The sequence below is a fragment of the Drosophila pseudoobscura genome, chromosome 3, assembly GCF_009870125.1.
Source record: "Drosophila pseudoobscura strain MV-25-SWS-2005 chromosome 3, UCI_Dpse_MV25, whole genome shotgun sequence".
Taxonomy (NCBI): Eukaryota; Metazoa; Arthropoda; class Insecta; order Diptera; family Drosophilidae; genus Drosophila; species Drosophila pseudoobscura.
Window position 1 is genome coordinate 19,230,134 of NC_046680.1, and position 24,721 is coordinate 19,254,854.

At 45.7% G+C, this 24,721-nt stretch overlaps 4 protein-coding genes across 5 annotated transcripts in view; 2 read left to right on the forward strand and 2 right to left on the reverse strand.

Moving 5' to 3' along the window:
* LOC6898850 (uncharacterized) overlaps positions 1–11,319 on the reverse strand; it is a 56,562-nt gene extending 45,243 nt beyond the window's left edge. Inside the window, exons 1-2 of one of the 2 annotated variants that reach the window (XM_015185026.2) lie at positions 11,072–11,319; positions 8,943–9,396 (exon numbers count right to left, since the gene is read on the reverse strand). In XM_015185026.2, the coding sequence (XP_015040512.2) occupies positions 8,943–9,105 (163 nt within the window). In that variant the 5' untranslated portion in view covers positions 9,106–9,396; positions 11,072–11,319. Of the gene's footprint in view, positions 1–8,942; positions 9,397–10,312; positions 11,027–11,071 lie in introns of those variants that run through there. The other variant, XM_002138786.3, reaches the window with a different exon arrangement.
* Positions 1–20,918, forward strand: part of Gr58a (Gustatory receptor 58a) — a 74,386-nt gene extending 53,468 nt beyond the window's left edge. The window contains exons 3-4 of the transcript XR_004468582.1: positions 7,818–8,090; positions 19,906–20,918. The gene's annotated coding sequence lies outside the window, so the exon portion shown is untranslated. The remainder of the gene's footprint in view (positions 1–7,817; positions 8,091–19,905) is intronic.
* On the forward strand, positions 6,461–7,291 carry LOC4805267 (transmembrane emp24 domain-containing protein 2). The gene has a single exon (XM_001361655.4). The coding sequence runs from the start codon at positions 6,557–6,559 to the stop codon at positions 7,169–7,171; it is 615 nt and encodes a 204-aa protein (XP_001361692.2). The 5' UTR covers positions 6,461–6,556; the 3' UTR covers positions 7,172–7,291.
* On the reverse strand, positions 13,983–15,154 carry PpD5 (Protein phosphatase D5). Its single transcript, XM_001361656.3, has one exon. The coding sequence runs from the start codon at positions 15,071–15,073 to the stop codon at positions 14,045–14,047; it is 1,029 nt and encodes a 342-aa protein (XP_001361693.2). The 5' UTR covers positions 15,074–15,154; the 3' UTR covers positions 13,983–14,044.
* Positions 20,919–24,721: the final 3,803 nt, after the last annotated feature.

Here is a 24,721-nt window from a genome sequence, read left to right on the forward strand (position 1 = left end):
GTTCCGCTACTCGACTATCCTGTTCATATAAGTTGCCCCAGTTTATGGACAAAGTTTAAACAAATCTGGTCGTACCGACCATATGTTTATGAAAGCGTCTGCCTGGCTTTGAGGCCATAATTTCCAACAATTTGTTGAGCTCTATGGTTGGGCCCCGGCTCCTGGGTCCCGGGATGTTGCTTTGGCTTTCTTTAGTCCCGGCCTGGTTTGGCTTGTGTATAAAATTACAATAAATCGTTGCATTTTAGCTGCAAATAAACAAAGATTTGCAGCGCCGAAAACGAACACTGAGCGCGCTAAAACAAAGCAGAAGGAACAGGGATATAGGATATAAACGATTCGAGGCACTAAGCACGAACGGGGGAAGAGAGGAAAGGCCAGCCGAAAGGAGTGCATGCAAAGTAGCACTTTCAGTGGCCAGAAGCAGAGAAGCAGAGAAGAAGGAGGAGTTGCCAAGAAGAATGAGGCAGCAACACCAGAGTTACAAGGCAGCGCGAAGCAAGCCATGGGGTTGACTGTACTCTACTGTAACCCCCAGATCCTTTCGCTGTGCTGTGCATGCTTCTGGATGTTAAATCAACATGTAAGCATTTAATGCGCCGCTCCAAAGCTGAAAAAGCGTAAAATTCCCCAAATGACCATAAATTTCTGTGTTTGGCATCGCAATTGTTGTTGCTTTTGCTCTTCTCCACATTCCCTCCGCTTTCCCTCTGTTATTTTTGTTGCTGGAAGCCAGAGGAGAGAAATGTAGAAAACTTCAACAAGCACTTGTAAAAATAAATGGCATTTTGGGTTATGTGCAATAATAAAATGGAAATTGTGCAAAAATATTGTCGCTACTGCCCAAAAAATGTTGAACTGCCACAGGGCCAGATGCAGGTGGCTGGCGGGGGCCTAACGGAGAGGGAAGTACGTATAAATATCTGGTTAAGCTTCCTGCTTGGGTCTGAATCGAGAAAACTGGGAACTATATAATGGCCGATGATGTACGTCCTTGTTGGGTTAGAAACTGTGTTGACAGTGAATCTTTCGAGAAATCGTTTGGAAAAATATGAATGTGTTTGCTTTCGGTGGGAAACGGGTTACCAGGAGACCAGTGGAGCAGTGGAGGTGGAGTTTTCTGGTTTAAACAAAGACACATAACAAATGCGTTGCAGCAACAATTGTAAATGGTTTGAAAGAGATTAATTGTTTTGAAGAAATTGAAATAAAGCTGCAGCACACGATGCAGCATCGATTATGTATCAATAAATGTTTGAGCAGCAGATATTCCATATATCTTTCAAATACTTCCTTCTACTCTGTAGACAGCAGGGGGAGACACAACAGCATCGATTATTTCTCAAAAGCTTTTAGAGCAAATTAAAACCAAAGATGGATCCAAATATGATTCAGTAAATTTCCACCTCACTTTCAACTCTTCAATGCAATTCGCACAGAAAGGCAATCAGCAACATCTGCAAAAGACAGGCAGACCGACAGACACAACTGTACTGGTTGTCAGTCATTGCTGCTTAGTTGCTCCAAGCAGGCAACATATTTGACACGACGCTGATTTAAGCAAAGTTTCTAATGGCAAGCCCCGGACGTACCTCTACCCTTTTCCAGGCTCTGGCTCTGTCTCTTCGGAGCGGGGGCGTTGTCAAATGGCATATGCAAATGACTTGCTTATCAAATAAAGTATTTTTGGGGTCCCGGTTCTGTTTGTGGGCTGAGTCTTGCGTGTGAAGCGGAACAACTGTGCGTATGCGCAATTTTCACATTGTTTCAATATTACGCATACGTAGGAGGGGGGTGAAACGGGGTGCTTAAGGTTGGGTTGGGGTTGAGTCCGGGTGTTCGCTGTTCGGTTTTTGGTTTCGGTTTTTCGCCTCCGGCTTTTCCAAGTATGCACAAGTAATGTGAGAAAATTAAATTTTTCGTGCCTCACGCAAAAGTGTCGGTGTTTCCCGCCGCTCTCTCTGTCCGTCTGTGTGTGTGTGTGTGTGTGCTTGTTGGGTTACACACACACTTACAGCTTTGTGCTAAACATTGGCACACCCCTCTGCCCCTTCAGGTTTTGTAAAGAGGGCGTGAAAAATAGAACTTAATTCAATCTGCATACACTCGTACTCCCAGTCACTTCTCCTCTCTTTGCTGTTTGCTGTCTGCTATTTAAGGAATATTTAATTAAATTCTGCTTTTGTGATTGTTGCCAGTGTTGCCTTTCGTTAATTGAATGCCAGAGTTGTAGCAAATGAGATTATCATTGAATTTGTCATTTGATTTATGCGTGGAATTAAGAGCGTGAAATTAACATAACGAATGGGTTATCTTAACTGAAAAGACCCTCCATGTGAGGAATTTTAGTTATAAATGCAAGATTTATTTGGGTTCTAGCAGAGAGTTCTCCAGTAATCTCATATTAATTCCATTACCCCCACCCACAAATAATTGATTTGATCTGTCCCTAGTCCTCTCCCATGGCTGGTCGCATTTCCACACCATTAACCGCATCGGGCTTCATTTAAGTTCAATCAAAGCCAGAAGCCGTTCGATACGGAATGTCCATTGGGGCTTGGTCGCCAAGTGACAGCCACAAAAGCCACAGAAACCTTTTTGCTTGTCCGCCAAGCGTGAAGCGAAATTGCAAATGTCAAATGCCTGATGCGGGGATAGACATAGTCGAGCGAATTGTCGAGGCTGCGGAAACAGCTGGATCATTCCCCCGGGGGTAAGCCACAAGTCTGTAGCAGCTTCTTTGCCCCAAAAACTTTAACTAATTGAGTGGCTGATGACCGAGACCGAGAAACCAACGGCCAATTAGCAATGCGAGAGCATCCACGGGTATATACACACGAGTATAATATTCTCCCAACGGATTTTAATCAGAAACACAAATATTCAATTAACAAACAAATGTCAAATGCAAAATTACGTTGCAGATGTGCCGCATACATTAATTTGTGGCTCGAAAATTTTCTGGAATTTTCAACGCTGAAAATTGTAGAAAGTTATGCGAAATGTCTTTAGCCATCTCTCTTACGCTCGCATACTCTGTGCGTCTGTCTCTCGCTCTCTGTCTCTCCTTTGTTTGTGCATGCAAATTGTGGCAGGAAAAGGAGAGGAAATTCTAATGTAAATTTCATGGTAACACATAACAAAAATGTTAGCCAAAACTCTCGAAGCAAAAGGACAGGAAAATGCTTCACTAACTTCAATGCCAGGCCACTTGATGTCTCTCTATCTCACTCTACTATGTCTTTGCAGCTATCCCTCTCTCTCTCTCTCTCTCTAGTCGGTTCCCTTTCTGTTCGTCCCGGAAATACTTGGCATGCCTCATTGAAGCTCGTTAGCTGACTTATTGCCGGAGTCTGGAGAAGGGATTCTTGTTGACAGCTCATGGCGGCACTTTCAATTGAAATAAATCCTTGCACACACATACACACTCCAGAAAAAGAACGAAATTAGCCAATTTGTTGTCTGGTCCCACTTCTGCCACGCCCATTAGCCCATTACACACACACACAAGCAGAGGGAAAGAGTAGAGGGAGGGGCTATCATTGATGCCTAAGTATGGACCAAAGGCATTGTCAATACTTGAGCCTTTTTACAGCTCATTCACAGCCTTGCGGCAGAGTCCTTTGCCCCATTTCTTTTGGCTTTTCGCACTGTCCCTGCCTCTCCTTCGTCTTCTCTTCTTCAAGTGTTTTTCAAGTGAAGATTAGCACGATTCCTGTGTGTGTGTTTGTGTGTGGGGCTTGTGGGGCAGGATGCCAGTCTTCCCCCCCGCTTATCTGTATTTTTTCCCCGGCTTCGATTTCTTTGAGTTGTTTGGCAAATAAACATTTCAGATATGGGTATGTTTTTCTGTTTCGAAGAGCTGTCAAAGAATTTTCCTGAGATAACCCAATAATATTTCATCAAAACAGTGCCCCAAAAAGTAGGCAACATAAATTTCGAGTCTCTTTTGTCTTTTATTCCATAGAAACCCAGAGAAGGACCTGAACGTACACACTTTCCCTTCGAAACTATATGATATAGTGAGTGATCTGATCTTGTGGACAGAAACAGAAGGACACACTGAAAATAATGAGGATAAAACCCTCTGCGGCGCTATGTATAAAAAGAACAACTTTTTTTGAGCTATTTATGATAATTGCCTCACACCACATGTCCCCACTCGGAGGCATTTCCGTCACCTGTGCCGTGTGTGTGTCTCCACAAAAAAGAAATTTCCAAAAAATAGCACCGAAACGAAATCATTTGCACCTTTAAAAGGACATTAAAAGTGGACACGGAAGCAGGGGAGAGAGTATCCAAGGAGGGGGGAGTGCGGGCTAGAGCGGACTTGAGTGGCAATCAACATTAGAGACACATATACACACCAGACATGCAGTCACACAGATACACACAGGGAGGGAACTGCGTAGCAAACAAATTAGAACACGCACGAATGACCTGGCCACAAAAGCGATTTGATGAAGACGAGGCACACATAGAAATAGAAGAATAAAGAGAGAGAGTGGGAAAGCAGTGGCAAGTAGATCACAGAGGCACGTGAGACAACTACGGCAACGGTTTCTCCCAGGCGGCATAATAATAATTGAGTAGATGCCAGAGAAAAAGTGGGCCGAAAAAAGATAGTTTCAGCCAAATGCAAAATAAGTGGACAGCCCCAGCAATGCAAACACCAAGAGAGAGAACGAGAGAGAGAGAGAGACGGAGAAATTCCTGTTCGGCCATTACCAGCAGACAGTCGTCTGCCACGACTCTGACCGACTGGGCGTGTACGCAATTTAAGCCGCTTTAAGCCAGGCCCGGCAGCGGTGGCAATGGAAACCGTAATGAAATCTGTCCCCTCATCTATTCGGAATGGGATTGGGCTCGGGCGGCTGTCCCCCACATCTGCCACTAAGCTGCTGCACGCACATGAAAAAAGTCCTTGAGCACGACACAGGCCAACAAAACCAAAAAAAAAAAGAATGGAAAGGAAAGGAAAAGGCAGCAGTCGGAGTTTTCCCTGCCATACCCCGCTTGGCCGGGCCAACTCGAACTGGCACTTAAGAGCGTCGATGTCATGTCGACACAGAGAAGGAACAGGAGATGAAGGAGCAGCAGCAGCAGTGGCAGGAGCCTGGGATAAGCCTGGGGATGGGAACAGGAGCAGGCATCAAGTGTTGGCGGCGCCTAAAGTAACTGAAGTCGGCAAATACCCGCGATAGCTGAGTGGGCCAAAAGGGAGGAGGGACTAGGGAAGAGTTTCCCAGCTGACACCGAGCACACAGAGCGACATGAAGTTAAGTGGCGTAAAGCGTGTACTTAATCGCTTAAAGCATTAGAATTTGAAATTGAATATCATAAAGGATACTCGTATATATTCAAAAGTGCGAGGCATCCAGCGAAAAAAAGGAAGAACACCACCAGAAACAAGAGGAAAAAGAATGAGCAGAGCATCCAGCAAATAGTTGTAAAACGCTTTTGGCCAGGCAAAGAATCATAGGCACAGGGGGGGGGGGGGGGGGTGAGGGGTGGAACATTTTCCAAATAGTCGAGTGTGCCGTCTGCCGTGTGCCGTGTGACGGTGCTCGGCAGAAGGGGTTTCGCTTCGGTTCTGTTGAATTGGCGGCTCGTAAAATTGTTTTAAGGCGCGACATAAAGCCTAGAGCGGTGCTACAGACTTACAAACGGGGGGATCGCTGCAAAAAAGATTTTCCTTCTTTAAAGTTCGACAAACAAATCTTCGTTCACAGCAAAACTCGAATATTCTTCAACTGTTTTAAAGTATCTCAAACAATAATGGCCGAATTTGTTGTTAATTTCATCTGAAAAATTTCACAATTATTGTCGAAATTATATTAACAAATGTTTGGGGCTCCGTGGCAGCAAACTAATCAGCAAAAATCAGCTACAATTTAATTGCATTATGCGCTGGAAAAGCTTTCCAATTGGCTCCGACGTTCGAGCGTTTATTTCATTGAACCCTTTTTCCAACAATTATAAATCAAACAATTGAACTTTTTCCTACATCCTTTTTCATCCAACAAAAAATTAATTGAAATTATATTTAAGTCTGTTTTACAGAGGGAAAGAGGGAGAGGAGTGAAAATGAATTGAGGGCGGCATCACAATCAGAACTCCCCGATGGCATTAAAAATGCATGACATTTTGACAATAGATGGTCCAAGGAATCAATAGCATCAAATATGCATTGACGAGGGCCGGGCAACGTGCGCTATGTCTATAGAAGGATGGACGAATGGACGAATGGACGAACGAATGAATGGATGGGTGGGTGGTGCGGGTGGGTGGCCTGTCTAACAATTTCCTATTTGCTTTTATCATCTTAATTTGATTTGAAGGGTGTTTGCAGAGGGGCCAAAGAGCGATAGGGCAGCTCGATAATGAAGCGAAACACTGAGTAAATTAGTACAGAAATCAATTATTAAACCCACATCCGATGGGAGTTTGCCTGAAAATTACTGTCAAACGTGTAGAGGGGGCATAGCACATCAATCACTAACTCAAATATAGATACTCGCCCGCAAGCACGAAGCAAAATTACAACAAATTAAAAATGTTTCCAGCAATCTGTATTCTATTCGCTTTGCTACTCGAATCGGCTGGCGGTTTCCTCATCACCGTGGATGCCCACGAGGAGATTTGCTTCCACGAACATGTCCTGGAGAACGAACGCATCACCATCTCCTTCGAGGTGATGGAGGGAGGCTTCAAGGACATCGGCGTGTCGATCAAGGGCCCCGAGGCGGAACTTCTGCACCACTCCGATCGGGACTCCGTGGGCAGCTTCACCTTCAGCGCCAGCAAGCGGGGCGTGTACACGCTCTGCTTCGACAACCAGCTCTCCACTCTAACCCCCAAGGTGCTGATGTTCCAGTTCCATGTGATTCGCGGCCTGGCCTACTACACGGACCCCCAGCGACGCGGCGACGATGTCCTCGAGCAGGCCATTGTCCAGCTGATGATCAACGAGCTGTCCGGCAAGATGATAGCCGTAAAGCAGGAGCAGGAGTACATGCATGTCCGATATCGCGGCCATCTGGCCGTCAGCGACAGTGTCCACTTCCGGATCGTCTCTTGGTCGATATTCGGTCCCTCAATGCTGCTGATCATGACCGTCCTGGAGGTTTACTACCTGAAGCGCTTCTTTGAGGTGCGCCGTGTCGTCTGACGTGTGGATTTTCCCAATGTATTCAAATTAACTCTGATTGAGTGGGATGGTATATCTATCCAAAAGGAAATATCATCTTAAGCTAAATAGATCACATGGATCACATTCTACCAATACAAATGACTAACCCTTACCCCTTTTGACTACATATTTTCCCAGACAACTTCCTCCGTACAATTTGTTGCATATTTCACGCTTCACAAACCATAAAAAAAACTTTGTGCAGAGAGGAGGAGTGTCAGGCGTCAGTGGGAGCTCAAGTAGCCATAAAGTTCACTTCACCTCCATATAGAACCGAGACACCACATTGGATTAGCACAAATTTATGACGGCTACCCACACATGGCCAACACCCACACCCACACGCACACCAGCCAAGGGGAAGGGAATGGAATGGAAACTTATCATATTCATTCACAAGTTTTTCCTTCCTCTTTCCCATTTCCCTGGCATAGAGATAGGAATACTCCTACAGAGGGAAAGAGAGCGAGAGAGAGAGAGACTGCGACTGCGACTGCGACTGGTACTGGGAAATGGAAAACAATGCCAAAGTTTTTTCCTCTTATTTACGACAATGTCGCGTCAAGTTTTTTCTTTTTTTTTTTGTTCATTCTTTATTCTGTTTTTCTATATACTCGTATTGCAGGACGCGTACTATGTGGAGGTACCCTATAAAGTAGCAAGTTTTTGACTTTTTCTGCTGTTGGCTGCTGTTGCATAATAAAATGAAGCATGTTGTGTGTGGCAGCTCTCGAGACGCGGCAGCTGGAGCCTGGCAGCGAACGGAATGAATAAAGGACACCCGACTAGCTCCGATATTGTTCCCCAGCGTCGAGTGAAAGCAAAAGTTCACGGACTTTGTTACTGCGGAAAGGGAGAGTAAGGTGGTGACGATGTACTTGGCCAAATAGAGTACTTGGTAAGTAGAGCTCCATTGACAAAATAAGTAAAGAAAGCCAGAGCCAAGAGAGAAAGTATCTGACTGATAGATGTGTCCACATTTTTTTCTTAAGCTTAATATCTGTAAAAAAACATGCTACTTATGACTGAATGTATGTAGGACGGAGATGGGCTGGGGATAATCAATAATCAAAGCCATTTCTGCCCAATGTTGCTCCGAGACATTCTGTTCCAATGAGCATGAACTACTTAAGTTCTGGTACAACTCCCATTACAATTACCCCCATCCACCCGACGTTCCAATCATCTCTGTCGCATCAGGTCTCTCCATCATTATGAAAGGGGGGCATGCCACGACCTCATGGCACTCGGGCTTCAATTATGTTTTGCATCCTTCAGAGCTGTTCACTTAATTGCATCACTTGCAGGACCCCAGTGCTTGGGGGCCCGGCTCGGGGCCCGGCTTCGTTGTGCTCATAAACAAGCCCAACCATTGGGGCGGGGAGTGAGTAGCACGTTGCCCGATGCTCTGGGATGCGTCTCCTCCGTTACTCCCCATCGTGGCAATTCAATTTTCTATTATGTCAGGCAGAGTTGAAGGCAATGTAATGTTAATAAAATACTCGTACTGCCAGCAGTGCCGACAGTGCCGCCCTGGCAACTCTGGCAACGCTACGTATACGCAATGTGGTGCGCCTTTTGTCCTGCCTACGAGTACTTACCCGCCACACAGCAAATATAGGGACCCCACATATGAGCGGTGCAGGGGAGAGACTATGGCTATAGCCATGTTATTTGACATTTATTTGCTATTTCCTCCCGACCCATCGAACCACAATGGAAATAGAGCGCAGGAGGGGATGGCACTTACCTCGCTTCTGCGGCGCCTGCATGGAGGAGGGCGACGGCGTGGCATGTGCCTCGCCCGCAAGATGCAGGAGGAGCAGCATCAGCACCAGCACCAGGCACAGCAGCCGCATCAACAGGCCGCAGCTGGCTGGTGCTCCTGTGGCTCCTTTGTTCTGGCCCATCATCGGCCGCCCGGCGACTCCACTTGATCCTTGGCTTGGGTTCGGTTTGAGTTTCGGTTTCGGTTTCGGTTTTGGCCTCTGATGCGTTTGCTTTGGCGCAATTTCTTTTTCTTGACACTTCACTTTTCACAGTTTTCCTTTTTCCTCCTCCTCTCTGGCTGTAGCTCTCGTTCTGTCTCTTTTCGTTATTATTTGTTAATTTCACGCAAAGCCACACACTTTTGTTTGGGCAAAAAATATAGTGTTTTTAAATGTTTCTGGAAATATTTGCTCGCTTTTATCTCCGCTTCAAATCTGCAAATATTTGCATTTATCCTCATCAATTTTTTTGCTCATTTATTAGACAATATTTGAAATTCATTAAAATGCAATTTTCCCAGTAATTGATTCGCATAATTGGGTCAACAGCAAGCACACATTTCGATGCCACAATGCGTGGCATCTTTCGGCTGGGTTGCGAGCCCCGATCATTACTCATATGGCGTTCGAGTTCCTTGGGGAACTGAGAAATGAGTGGAAATCCCCCCGGGGCGGTGCCGCCGCTCGCCATCATTCTTCATTAGATGGTGGATGGTGGGGTGGGCTCATGCCAACGTGTCAAGGACTTTTCGAGGACGACCGCAAACATTTCGCAGTTTCTCCTACGTTTTCTCTTTCTCTGTATTTTCTTTTTCTTTTTTAGATATGTATCAAAAATTTCACAGTTGCATTTCCATGGAAATTGGCAAAAGGAAACGGGAGAATGCAAAGCAAAAACATTTTTTAACGGCCCGAGGAGGGAGAGAGAACGCAGGAGGCACGGTGCCAGGGCAGGCGTCGCTCTGTGGAGCTTGAAAAATTGCAGCAATTAGTGGTGCCTGGAGGTCAACCAACCAACGAGCCAAAAAGGACACGGACACGGACACCCAGCACCCTGCACCCAACACCCAGGAGCCAGGAGCCAGGACCATTCCAAAGGCTAACCTGGCGACGTGAGCCAGCCAAGAAGTATGTGACAGAAATATTTTGGTTAGGGCTCTTTTTTCTTTTTGCTTGAAATTCTTTTAAAGGGACATTTTTTTGCCGAGAGATTGAAAAGTAGTTTCAGAGAAGTCTGGAGGGCTTTGTTGAAAAATAGAAGATAGAAAGAACCCTGTTGTAGAAAGGCGATAGACATAGATAGGTATTTAGAAAGCGTTTTCTCTTCCGCAGAAAGAACCTGTTTATATACCCTTGATTCCATAAATCCGTGCTTCCAACGTTAATCGCTTCTACCACACACACACACACACAGGTTTATCGTTCATATCCACTATTTATCTCTGAATTAATGTCTTTATTCTTATCGAATTGTGTGTTATGAATTATACATCAATTGAACTGTCCATTATTTTCAAGTTTATTGTTGGATTTGTATCTGTTTTATCGTTTTTAAAGACCGCTGACGAACTGCTGGACATTCGGTTATCCCAATATTTCCGGCCATTTTCTGTGGGCCCTTTGCGGGTTCAGCTGGCTCAATGTTTCAATGAATCGCCCAGTTTTTATGGCACCTCTAGGCGCATTGCATTATTTATGCAAAAGTTTGGAACTGTGGCACGGCGGGCCACGGGCAACGTGGGACAATAAAAATCAAAACCGGGCCAAATTCAGCACGATGGCATGTGACGGCACATGGCGAAAAGGCACCAAATTGTGGCAACAGCCAGAAAGAAAAACACAGGGAGCAAAACAAAAGCCAGCACCGAAAAAAAGGTTAGGGTAGAGTCCTGCTGGTCATTGACGAACGTGGTACGCGTCTCGCCCAGTACATTTATTGTGTTTCTCAAGTATTTTTCGTATGATGGGATACTTGATGGAAAGTCACGCAGCTGCCAGAGCAAAAGAGACAGGCAGAGAGACAGCAGCAGCAGCACCAGCAACAACAGACGCACTCGAGGACACATTTAATATTTAATCTTAACGAAGGACATCAATTATAATTACACACTTTGCTATAGCGCAGAATTCGCGAACCCCCAAACGACACGGCCGATTTCACGCGACTCACGACTGCTTCCGCCGATGTCTGCTGACGAACTGAACGCGCGTGGCGGTCCTGATAACGGGAATGGAATCCCACTGCAAATACGTCTCTGCACACGCACACCTAAGCCACCAACGCGACGACAAGACAACCTTCAGCTTCGGCTTGCAACGGCGAACTGAGCCCCCACGAGGCAGCACGACACGCAGCGAGGCGCCACGAAAGCTGTTGTCGGCTCTGAATGAAAGTGAAGTTTGTTTGCAGAGCGAAACGGTAAAACCAGAGCGTTGCAGAGAGCGTGAAAGCTCTGCTTAAGGACTCTCTCTCTCTCTCTCTCTCTCTCTCGCTCTGTCTCTTTGGGGGCTCTGGCATCATCTGACTTTTGTTTACGCTTTAACAGCTGTTTCCGGAGCTTAGGCGCCATTTGGAGCACAGCACGTGGCTGATGTTTTGATTTTACATTATATAAAGCAGAAATAGAGACAGAGGGCGAAGAAAGGGACAGTAAGAACTTTGCAATTCCCTCGTATTCCCAAGGATTCCTATCTTTGATTGCCTACTCGGGAATATTCCTCATCTCAAGATTCGTTTCATTGGTTCCTATACTGCCCCAAGCGTTGCCCATCAAGGACAGCCCTGCGTGGACAGCTGTGGACAGCCTTTGCATGCCAATTAGACTGGGGATCTCTCCGGACCTGCCTGGGCGAACACCTACCCCACCAGTTATCGTTAAGTATAACGGTAACGGTGGAATTTTAAGGAATTTTATACCCCGTAATCGTGTTCGTGCAACAGACAGATGAGTCCGTCCAAGGGACACCTGAAACCTGTCTAGAACCAGATTCTACATCTCTAAACCAGAATTTCTTTGTTATTATTACCTCCCGTTTCTACCTCATTTCCAGATGGTCGATCCCATTTAATTCTCTACTGAATCGTTGTCTGCTCATTGGCCAATAAGTAAATCTTTGTAGCGGGTATCTTACAGTCGGAATGTTGAAGTATAAAACTCCTACTTGTATTTTTTATCGCGTTTCCTTCAGGGCAGCTTTCAGCAATCAGCTCCGGCTTCAGCTGCAGATTGTCCTGCCTTTCGTTCTCTTTATTTTCTCATTTCCTGGTCGACGGAGCCGGAGCTGGAGCCGTTCTCAAGGATATACTCTGCGCAGGTGTCAGGAACAGAGGTGAAGCCACTAAAAAGCGCACACACACAGACACACGCTCGCATGGGATGCCTTTTTTCTTTTGCTTAATTTTCCTTTTTATGTTTTGACACCGTTTGGTAAAGTTTTCTCCCCTGCCACTGCCCCAGCCCCAGTCCTAGCCCCTGCAACTGCCACGGACACTTACAAGTTTCTCGCTTGTTGCCGTTGACATTTTTATACATCATCTGTCCGGATCCCCGTCTCCGTGCTGCTACACCTTTACTGTAAGTGCCACCATATCATTTCGTTGTGTCTACATTTTTATTTAATTTTTCCCTTTTTTCGGGGCTTCTTCCTGTTGTTTCCCCGAAATGCCAGCATAAAGTTTTTGTTACCCATAAAGGCAAGTGCCTGGCTTTCGTTTTTTATTTTATTGTGCCTATATAATCGTAGGGGTGGAATCTGGCAGGTGTGAAGAGGAAATAAGGCAGAGGGTAAGGCAGACTTTGTTCAATATTTAATCGCCATCAAATGAAATCAATATCACACGAAATTATTTGCAGTACGCAAACCTTTTTAGAGGACGCCATTCCCCTAAAGCATATAATTTCCACGCACCATTACTTTTTATGCAAAATCGTCACGAAATTGATTTAAATGGCATTAAATTGTTCGACAAAAAAGAGCGTACAAATTAATTGCAGAAATCACGTATGCGCCATGCGGCCATCACCGTTCTCCATATAATCATAATCAGGCAGCCCTGCAATCGAACATAACAAATATTTATATAGACATTTGCCTGTAAAAGGCGGTATTCGTTGAGTTGGATGGTATATTGTTTTTCGATCAATATTATTACATTTTCTTTGCCTCTCAAGAGAGCGTTTCTCATGGACTCCTCGACTCCTTCCTGTCGCCATGTCGATAATTTATAGTAAACCTCTCTTATTTATTTATTTATTTTTCTACATAATAGTTACGCACACAAGCCCGGGGGTAGTGCAGTTTTCCTGTTTGCTCAGATTATTTAATTTATTTTTCTTTATGCCTCCCCCAGTGCCGCCGACTCCTCCGCGCTTTGCTTGGGAAAACGCCGGAAAAACCTTTGTTTATGTTGGCACACATGGATGTTTAAATTACGTTTTTATTGTAAACAAAATGAGTTTGTCTGCGGGCTGGAAGCAGGCGGGAGGGCGGTAGGGCGGTAGGGCGGGAGGGCGGTAGGTCGGCACGCGCCTCAGCCGCATTTAAATATTTGCGCATGGAATTATTTTCTCTGCGAAAATTGCGGCCAGGCAGACGTTTTACAAAGTCAAACAAAAGTTACCAACGTTATTTGGACCACCTCACCTTACCACTGCTTGCTCCACGTTACTCCCAGCCGGGCGAGGGGTTAAACTCTGAACCACACCGCCTCTTTGTCCCTCTTTGTCTGGGTTCTCCGTTTGTGCACCCATATTTGGCATCTTTAGCCTCTAGCTCCACTTACCTCTTGCTGTGGTATTGAGAATTTAAATTACATTTTAATTGGGATTTATTACTCATTTCATTGGCGGAGAATCCCCAGTGAGTGACCCTCAAATGCCCTTCGATTGAACCATAATTGGAGGCAATAAATTGGTTGTCAGCTGAGGAAAAGCATTGAGAAAAAGACCCTTAGAAAGAACACTTATTTAATTTCGATATGTACAAAATGTTAGCCAGAACCCATGAACTCTCCTTTCAAATGAATCCCAAAATATGTCCAGACATTTATTTTCCACGATTATGAATAACAACAAAATCCCAATCAACCTTTGGACTCCTGTCCAGCCGGCGGTGGTGTGGCGCTCGGAGTATTCTGCCCTTTCCTCACAATGAAGGGAGGCGAATGATCTGGTCGAATGATGGTGAAGTGACAGACCAGAGAGTCGTCCACGACCAGAACGGCGCCGCAGTTGTCGAAGATGTTGCAATAATTGGGGGCCGAGAAGATGGTCACTAGCTGGCGGTTAGCAAAGAACTCATAGCCATCCGCCACGACCTGATGGGCTCGGGCGATCAGGTTGAAGTTGTACTGCCGCAGGAAGCGCTCCACAATGAGGTGGCCGAAGGTGACGCTAACGCCGCGCTCGTTCCAGCCCCAGCCATCAGTGGTGGAGTCCGGATCGGACCACAGCAGATCACAGAGCAGGCCGGTGCCGGGCACGTCGGCAGGTCGCTTCAAATTCCGGATATCATCGAGCGTATTCAGGTCCGGACTGAGGCCCCCGTGCACGCAGAAGATCCTGTCCGAAACAATGGCTGTCACCGGCATGCAGGCGTAGCAGTCGACAAAGGAGCGCCACATCTTGATGCTGTAGCGCCTCTTGCACTCGTCGAAGAAGCCGTAGATCTGGTTCAACTCCGGCGACTCGTGGTTGCCCCGCAGCAGGAAGAAGTTCAGCGGGTAGCGCAGCTTGTAGGCCAGCAGGAGGGTGAGTGTCTCGATCGAGTTCTGGCCCCGGTCCACGTAGTCCCCGAGGAACAGGTAGTTGGCACTCGGCGGATAGCCGCACTTCTTGAATATCCTCACCAGGTCCTTGTACTGCCCATGTATGTCCCCGCAGATCTTCACCGGCGCACTCAGCTCCAGCAGCATGGGCTGCGAGAGGAACAGCGACCTTGCCGACATGCAAATGTCCTTCAGCTCATTCTCGGTCAGCTCGTTGGCCCGCGGATTTGCGCCGTCCGACAACAGCTTCTCTATTATCGTGTCCAGATAGGTCATGCTCTGGCGATGGAAAAAGTCTCTGCCAGCTCTGCCATCAGTCGCCCCACGACTCGACCGACGAGACATCGTTTGGTGTTGAAGTTTTTAGGGAATTTTAAAAATGTGGAATATTTTAAATGTGTTTTGGATATGTTTGACTTGAGATCCATTTGTTTACATTTTGAACATTTTAAATGAGCTCCTGGCCTTTGACTTAAGTTCCATTTGATTATTTCTTGCGGTCCATTGAGCTCCATTGAGGTCCACTCTTTAGTTCTGAACTTGGGGGACCCTCTTGTTGCCTATCCCTGAGATCTCTACTATCCCTTTCCACCTCTACTCTTGCGCATTTCAATTATCAGACACTTGGCATACATTTTCCAGCAAAAGAAAAAAAAGAGAACAACATTAAAATGGACGCGCTCGATAACAGGAAAAAGCGCCGAAAAGTCGCTTGTTTACTCGCTGTCGACCCACGGCCCCGCCCACTGGGGAGCACCCCCATGGAGCCCCTTTTGAACCACTTTCCAGCGGTGGTCGCAGCTGCATTTTGGCTGCTGGTAATCCCGATTCGGCGAGCTGCCTGCACTTGTAATGCGGCTTAAAAGAGAGACACAGCCGGAGAGAGGGAGAAGAGCATTTTTTGGGCAGTTTCTGGTCCATCCAGGGTTTTATATTCCCCACCCCATATGCAAGCTTTCCCTACATTTTGCCCACACCCTTTTCGGGGTGGATTTTGAATACATTTTTGAATCAGTGTCGAGGCTGTGTACTTTTTATGTCACTTTTTTTGGCGTCCAACTTCTTGGGGCACTCTCCACGCATCACTCCCTACTCTGCACTATTCTCTGGTGGCACTGTGTTTTATGCGATTTGTGTAGTTCCGGCTTTAGTGGCTCTCGGACTCGGGGCCCGGGACTCGGACCCATGTGTGCTTTCCTCTCTGCCACACGAACCACTGGTCTGCCTCGCCTGCCCCTCCTTCACCCAGAATGTATTTAATTGCAGGCGGCGCTCAAATGGGATTTGTGCATTGTTTTCTGTGGCGGATTTACCGCGAGAGTGCTCGTTCGTACTCCCAGTTAGTTTGCATTTTTTTGCGCCCTTTTTCCACTTTTGAAATCTATTTTAATGTTCGTTTAATTCAATACCCAGGCGGATCCCTAATGCGCCGGGAAATGGCACTGCGGAGGGGCAGCTTCTCTTGTGGTGAAAATGTAATTAAATTGTGGCCAAAGTGGGATTATCCTCTGCTTTATTTCGATGTACAAACGTACCATATACCATATACGTATTGGTACATATCAGTATATATGCCATTTTGGCCAAGTCTCGATTACCTTTGATCTCACATTAAAGTTTAAACCATTTTAACAAATTAATAACAAAAGCTGGCTTAAAATTGATTTATATGTACAATTTGATTGAAATCCGATTAAAGATAATCTCTATCGTTTTTCTTCCTTTGGCCTCTTAGACACGGAAACCATTAATGAAGTCCAAACTCCCTGAAGAAACTTAGTTTGATTAAATTCTAATTCCCATTCGCTGTTCGATAGAATCACCTGCAATCGCGACTCTCGACTCAGAATTCCAAACAGCTTTCAACTGTCTTTCGAAATCTGAAGCAGCTGAAGGCGCTTGGCTTATTTCCGTTTCCGTTGGCTGCCATATTTTTGAACACCCTCTTTGTGTATCTCTATCTCTGTCTATTCTCCTTCTATCTCTCACTCTCTGCCAGCGGAACACAATTTTTACCTCAGCAATGCAATTTTCGATTCAAAAACAGAATAAAGCAAATCCAACAGAATGCAGCAGAGGTCGCGGAATAGTGGTTGAGGAGTGTGATTGGAGAGGGGAATGACAATGAAAGGGGGTTGGAGAAATGTTGAGGGGGGAATGAAGGGAAGGTTGTGAGGTTAGGTCAGTGGCGAAAACAGAAAAACGGATTTTCTCTTGCTGTTGATGCTATTGATGCTGCTCCTCTGCTCTTGCTCTCCCATTGTGTCGCCGGAAATATTCAATTTTCAATTTTCATTTCGCTGGCCAGCAAAAATTGGCAAGCGAAAACAAAAGACGTCAATAGAGCGGGACAGAAAGGTGGAGGGAGAGCTGAAGAAGTACAGAGAGGGAGGACGAGAACGAGAAAATCTACTAAGCGCATCATGTGGCTATGGCGGAGAGAACAAAGCGGAGATTGAATAAAAGAAATCAATTCAATTATTACGATTTTCCCTCCACCCTCCCGATGTATTTTTCATGAACGGCGATGCAGGTCCGAACTTAATCTTAATGAAATGTAAAACCTGCCGCCTGCTGCTTTCATAACTCAGCCGTGATACAGCCTTGGGCGGTACCAGATTTGCCATCAATATTGTTGCAAGCATTAAGCAGGGCTGGGACCAGGGCTCCCAGGCTTGCCAGGACGGCCATCATAACGTAATTAAGTGCTCAGCGGGAGACAAGGCAAATGTAATGTACATTTATTGAAATATTATTTATGATGTTGAAAATTGCCGGAAGCCGGCTTTAATCTGTGTTATTTTGCAGCCAGCCGAAGAGCAGACCAGGCCCCATACTGGGCAGCCTTCAGTTATCGTTTATTTTGGCCATTTTCCAGGGTCATTAGCTGATGATGATGACAACTCTCGGGGTGAATGGGGCAAGGCCACTGTTTCTGGTTCTGGTTCTTCTTCTGCTCCTGGCATGATGGCGTAACGAGCCGGGTGAAAATCAGCATTGAAATTGTTGCGTTTAATATTGTAAAAAGAGAAAAGTCAACTGCCAGTTACAGGTTAGGAAAGGTTTAGGAAATATGTATGAGGAATATCCTTAAAAGTACCTTGTAATCTTAAGCGTGTTAATAATACCTTTATTCCTTCCGCACAGCTACAGATATCATATTGCCATTTAGCACCATCTGCTTCAGTCCCGATGACCAATAACTCAGCCGCTTGACTTGGCCCAAAACGGGTCTCTCGTCAAGCTGACATTTAAGCCGCATTCCAACAGCTCCTTGACAGCTTCAGCCTCAAAGATATCCTTAAGCGGCAGCATCCTCGGAAACACACACGTCCCATTAAATAGCCTCTGGCTTTAAGTGCGAGTGTATGTATATGCAAAGATCATCATGGCTGCTTTATCCATGGGAGACAAGCGCTTGTTTTAATTAAAATTTTAATTTAATTCCTTTATTTTTTCTGCGCAACCATCAAACAGGATACGGCAGCAGACTGGCATGGGCAGGAACAGGGGCAGGGCAGACATCAAGTGGCCGAAATTAAAATCTGCAGCAAACACTTGACACGGCCACCCGTATGGGTGGGGGCTGGTGAGAGGCGGCATCATGTGGTATGCTATGGTGTGTCAGAGGCCAGGGAGCTGTTGTCAAAATGCAAACTACATAAGTGACAAAAAATTACGCATACGCACAGTGCCACTGGTTCTGTCGCTGCGATAATAACGTATAATGAAAGCAACCAGAGCGCAATATATTGAAGTGTCTGCGTGTCGTGCTCATTAACACTTTGTTGGGATGCTGGGTGGCAGAGCAGACCTCAAGTTTGTTGAGAAGTGGAGAGCGCCAACTCGGAGGAGAGACACAGAGTACAGAGGAGTGTGAAAAGCAGAACAGTAGTACTCGTAAATCATTGAAACTGTGAGAGAAAATATGTCTAACAAGGAAGAAAGCTATAGTCGACTAAAGGATACCCGCTTTTGGAAATGACTACAAACAGTCGGACGAGGAATATTTCCACGAACACAGCAAGAGTTTACCCTTGTAATCTCCATGTGCCAGGTATAATAAAGATTTAGTAAGACATCATTCCCTTATAGCCCTGCTGCCTGCCCTCTCCTATCGTTTGCCAAAAGATCTCTTCACTTTTGCAGCCCAAAAATAGTTGCCGCAGAGCGAAACACTTGCATCGGCCCCGGATGATGCTTTGACTGGCTTTGGGCTGCCTCTGGGGTGCCTATGTCTTGGTGTTGGATGACATTTAGCAGCCGCTTGACATATGCAAAGACACAGACACCGACACTCTTTCGTCTGGCGTGATGTCCTCATCTGGCAGAGGCCTCAAAGACACGGCTGACAGTCAGGCACTTGACGTTGACGAGCATGTGGATAAGATGGAGCCTGGAGCAGGGTCTGAGTTAAAGGATGGTTCTGGGATGTTGGGTGAAGTACGAGTATAATGATGTGCAACTGCCGCTGCGGAATGCTGGCAGTCATTGGGCAGGCTGCACCACGCGGCGTATGAGTAATGTGCACTGTTAGATAGTTAGTTAGGCCAATAGGAGCCTCCCAGTGGCCGCAGGAGAGTGGAAATGAAAACGAAAACGAGAACGAAACGCAACTGTGAAATGATACTAAAGAATGATGCAATTTCCCGGCCACAATTTACCATTTTAATGGCCCTGCCAACGGACGGACAGGGCAACCGACAGGCGGCCAGTGCCATTTCAATGATGTACTTATCCTTGGCTCTTCGAGTGGCCTCTGGCACTGGCTCTGGACCTCTCTGTCTCTCTCTCTCTGCAGCTAGCCTTTGTGAAAAATTTAGAGTAAAGCACCTCATTAAATTGAAAAATGTCTACAATTTGCAGGACATTATGTCCCCGACTAATGCATGCATCTATGCAGGAACTAGTGTGTGTGTTTTCTCCTCCCGTCCTTTTTTGCCATGAGTCCTCTGGCTTTGTCTGTCTGGTGTTCTGCCTCTGTGGTCGGGACCTACAAATTATTCAACTTGTCGACTTTTAAATCTCCTTTGCACTGAATGGAGCTTAATCTATACGAATATACAGAACACCCGAGCATAAACTCGCATGTAGAGACACATATATGTATAAATTTGCAGTGTTAATGCAATGTTAAGCTGCTTTATTAATGATTTTCTCTTTGGTTTACCTTACAGCTTTCCCAAGCGACTGCTCACAGTGGGATAAGGCCTGTTCTTTGAAGGAGGGAAGGAACTTTTGTTGGGGCAAATGTAAATGCGAATGCATCTCAGACCACTGTGCATTTGGGCTGTCATAAAGCAAAAGTTATTGGTGCAAAAATCCTGAGCACAGAAATACACTTGTATGTGTTTGTGTCTGTATATGTATGCTTGCATCTGCGAGCGTGTGCGTGTGCGTATGAGGCCCACAAATATTTGTGTCAATGCATCGATAACCCGAGAACAAGAGCAAAACCAGCAACAACAAAGGATCAGGGCAGCACGAACAGGAGCAGGACGCAGAGGGGGAGCAACTGGAGCCAGACGCAGAGCCACACCGAGAGCCAGAGTCAAAACGAGTTCAGTTGGCTTTCTGCATTTACTCGCATGCATTATTGAGCATTAACCTCATTTCACGCAGTCAATTTACGGCATTAAATTCTCTTCTGCCCGGCTTAACGTTACTGCGGCATCCACAACCATGGCAGCGACGGGAACTGGCAATGGCGTAAGGATTTAACGACCTGCCAGGACACGAGATGCCTCCTCCAGCTCCAGCACCTCCTTCGCCATCTTCTGCTGTTGATGATGATTTTAAAAAACTAATTTGATTTTGATTAGCCTGAGAAGCTGTGGCAATGGAGAACAGTGGAATTATTCCCCAGGGGCGAGATTGCAGCCTCGACTTAACAGTTATTGAAAGCAGCTTAACTTACCGTTAGCCGATAATAAGCAAAAGAAGAAGGGAGCCAAAGAAAATGAAAACACTTGAGTGGAAGTAGCCCCAATCGCCGGACTAAATAAGCTTATAAAAATCCAGCCAGGAACAGGGAAGAGGGGTGGCCCAGGGTTAGCTTTCAAAGACGAAGCTTTAAATACCCTTAGATCCTGTGATCCGAAAATGATCTACCTTGCGGTAGTTGTGGAGAAATTTGTAAGTTTGCTTTGATTAACGTAAGAAAAATACTTGTTTTTCGAGCGATCGCTTCTATAAAGGCCTCTATTCCAAATCAGAATATCCTCTTCAAGAGACTTGAAGAAGAAGTGACTTGAAGAGGCACGCTCCCAAGGAATGTAGAACAACAGAAAGGAGAAAGGAGAGAAGGTATAAAGTGACAGCAGGCAGAGGTTTTTGCCTCTCTTGTCTCTTTCCCTCTTTTCTGCCATTGTAATTGGATAATTAAAGAATTGTCTGGAGCCGCAGAGAAGGAGAGGAAGTGCTGGCGAAAGAACGAGAGGTCCAAAGACAGAAGGAAAGGAACAGAGTGCCTGCAAGACAGAGTGAGGATGATAACAACCACGTGGTCGTCTTATGCTATTATATATGTATGTGTGTATGCTTTGGATGAGAGTGTGTGTGTGTGTGTGCTTGCTTGGAGGCTATTAAAAGCGTCTAAACTTTGGCTAAAAACGCTACTATAATTCACTACTCACACAAAAAGAGACAGCGAGATGGACGAAGGGAGAAAGAGCGACGACACTCTCCTGGCACCGTTTAAGTAGCCTAAGAAACAGCTGCTAGCTGAACGAAAGAAAAGTGTGGCATAGTCTGCCACGCAGCCAGCCATCGCCATTACACACACACACATACATAGTCGTATGTACATAAACACATAAGCAGCTTTTGTGTTGTCTTACTTACTTCATTTTCCCCATTTAAAAGAAGAGAGAGTGAAGGAGAGAAAGTGTAAAAGAGTACTCGCGACTGGGAACAGATGTGCCTCGAGTCCTGGAACGTGCCGGAGTCCTCTTGGATACTTGTGGAGCAGGACCCACCACTCAGGGCGCGAGCTGAATTTAGTTTCCTTGTCAAACTATTTATGGCACTTGAAAGGGTTGTTAATGGCAACAAAAGAGTTTGGGAAAACAGTGGAAAAAGGATCCAGAATGGCTTGTTGACAGACAGAGACGATTCCACTTCAAATGTTGTCAAAGCTCGCAAGAGATAACCCGAACGACCTTTCCAGCAGATGATGATGATCTCTGCACCTTCTTTAATTACCATATGTGCCACAGGAGCAGGAACCCATTGCCCATTGCCGTGAAAACACCATTTGGCCCCAGCTAATGGCCATAACCAGAAGTCAGAGAAGGGACGCTTCGGAGCCGAGCAGGGGGCGGGGCAGGGAGCAGGTCCATGCCCGGATTAACTTATCAGTGATGCGAAAATGACAATTGCAGGTCCATAGCCTTGGGCATTTGGGCTACGTCCCATTTCGGAGCAATTAAGTTATCTGTGTGTACTCTTTGTTGGGCAATTGCCATCATCATCCATCATCATTTAACGAGGGAAATGGAAATAAAATGCTAAGCTCATAGAGGGAAAACCACCCGAGCAACACCTCCATAATTCATCGGTGGAGCAAGGAAAAACTTTGACTTTGGCGCGTGACTAAACGGGAAAATGCAATGTGCACAATGCAAAGGCCAAAAACAGTTGCCAACAAATGAGCTTGTGGCAAGAATAAAGGATAAACAGCCACAGCAACAGTAGCGGCAGCAGTAGCAACCAGAACACTAAGTATGATTTATGTTGCAAGTCTCGCCGTGGCAGTCAAATTGAAATTTACACCCAGAACCGAAACCCTTGGCAACGTGCCCGTGCGCTGGGGTTCAAATGGGTCGGAATCCTACATAGATTGTCACCCTACAGGAAAACACAGAACTAAACCCCACCACACTCCCGGACAGCCAGACCGAGAGACGGAGAGACAGAGAGATCATAATAAGCAGCAGCAAATCTGTTGTCCTCCCAGGACATGTGCTGTAAATTGGCTGGAGCCCCGACCTCAATCCAAATCCCCGGAATCATTCAATTTTCTCAGCTCCTGCTGCCAGTTGCACTTCAATTTTCGTTTGTTTCCCTGGATTACCAGTCAAGCTGAAGCATGAAAATTTAATAATCCATTTGGCCCCGGTTGCAGGTCCCGGACCAGCTGCTTGGCTGCTTGTGTTTCACTTACAGCTACAGCTCTAGCCCCTTCTCTGGTTGCAGCACCAGAAAACAATTGCAGCTTCTTCTTAACAACGCTTCTGGGCAGCCCCATGATAAATTCTATTTAATTTCGAAAGGCGAGAGTTTGAAAAGAAATTCGTTAAAGATTTGTGATGGAATATTGGAATTGGAAGAGTGGCTAGTTGGAAGCGTTTGCTCCAGAATGCACTCAAATTAATTGTATATTTACTCAAAGTAAACCTGAAATCGATTACAGAGCGGGGCAGAACCAGTCGAAAGCACTGAAAACAATCCGTAGAAACACAGTTAAAAACGCAATCATGTACTCGAAAAACCACAAAAACTGACACACTCGCACACACAATGCGGCACACACTGCACCTCGCTTCTGCCACTACCCTTTAAAACACAACAACAAATCGTTGCATTCAACGTGTCATTTAACATTTTGGCTAATAGTCCGCACATTGTTCTGGCACTCGGGGCTCGCGGGTTCCAGGGCTAAGCGAAAATACAAAATGCCAAAATAAAGAAGAACGAAAATAGCAACCAAAACTTATTTCATATCAAAGTGGGCGAGAGGGAACCAGGTTGCGAAGGAGAGTGCGGGAGAGGGAAGCATTAAAACCGCGCCAATTTTGGTCAACATGCTGAATGAACTGTAAAATCAACTCGCTTCAAAATGCGGTCGCTCAGCACTGTGTGAATGTTGGGGTATACATATATGTGTATGTGTGGGTGTGCGTGTGTGCATGTGTGCGGTGCAACAGCTGCAGCTTGCAGTCCGGACAGCGAGCCAGGCAGTTGGACAACTAAAAATCAGTTTGCACAAAATTACGTATACGCCGCGTGCAACGCTAAACGAGAATTAACATTTAACAGCCGCATATAACGATTCGGGCTGTTGTTTGTGCAACACAGATGGCAGTGAAACGAAAGGAGAGCAAGGCAGAAAGGGAAAAGAGTGTGAGAGCGAGGTTGTTTAAAGCGGAGAAGTGCCCCGGAATTGGAGCAAACACATTCGCACATTTTATGCGGGCAATATTGCCAGAATAACGTGTAATACGGGAAAATTAGCAAATACATTTCACACAAATGCGTGTAAATACAGGAAAAATAGAATTAAAGCTTCGAAATGAAACATAAACAATAACCGTTTATTAAAGTAATAAAATACATATATGGTGGTACTTCTGGAGATAGTTCTACGATACTCCTCTCTTTTAAAGGTCTATTACTGCTCCTTCTAGTTCCTTCCCGTCTCAATCATATGCCTACCCTGCTTCCAACTCCCCTCCATTCCCGTTCTCATTCCTTACCCACAAACTTGTCCTCGCTCTTAGTCCCTTTCCAAGCGCTCGCTTCTTGGCTCAAGTTCTCAGTTGGCTTTCTGTTAACTAAACTTATTAAAGTTTGTTTGACATTCACTGATTCAGATTCTGATTCTGATGCTCAACTCTGCTCTTCTGCTATGCTATGCTCATTGTCGGTCGGCCTCCCCTGCCCCTTGTCTCTGCCTCTAGCTCTGCAACTCCTTGGATGCTAGATATAATAAAATATATTTGGCTGCTTGTCAGATTCACATTCAGATTCCGATTTTTAGCTGCAGCAAGGAAACTAGTCGGCAAATTGTCGCAGGAACAAAACTAGGTTTGCCTTTCGACTGTAGAGCCCCCCAAACCTTGACAGCCTTTTGCCGTCTCCGCTGCATCCTTTAGCTGCCTGCCCTGCCTCTATATTTGATTCAATTTGCGCAGAGCAAAAGTAAATCAACAAAAGAGGAAAAGAGGAAAATAGGATAAATAGGAAACGCTCGTATTCCATAAATTTGCTGGC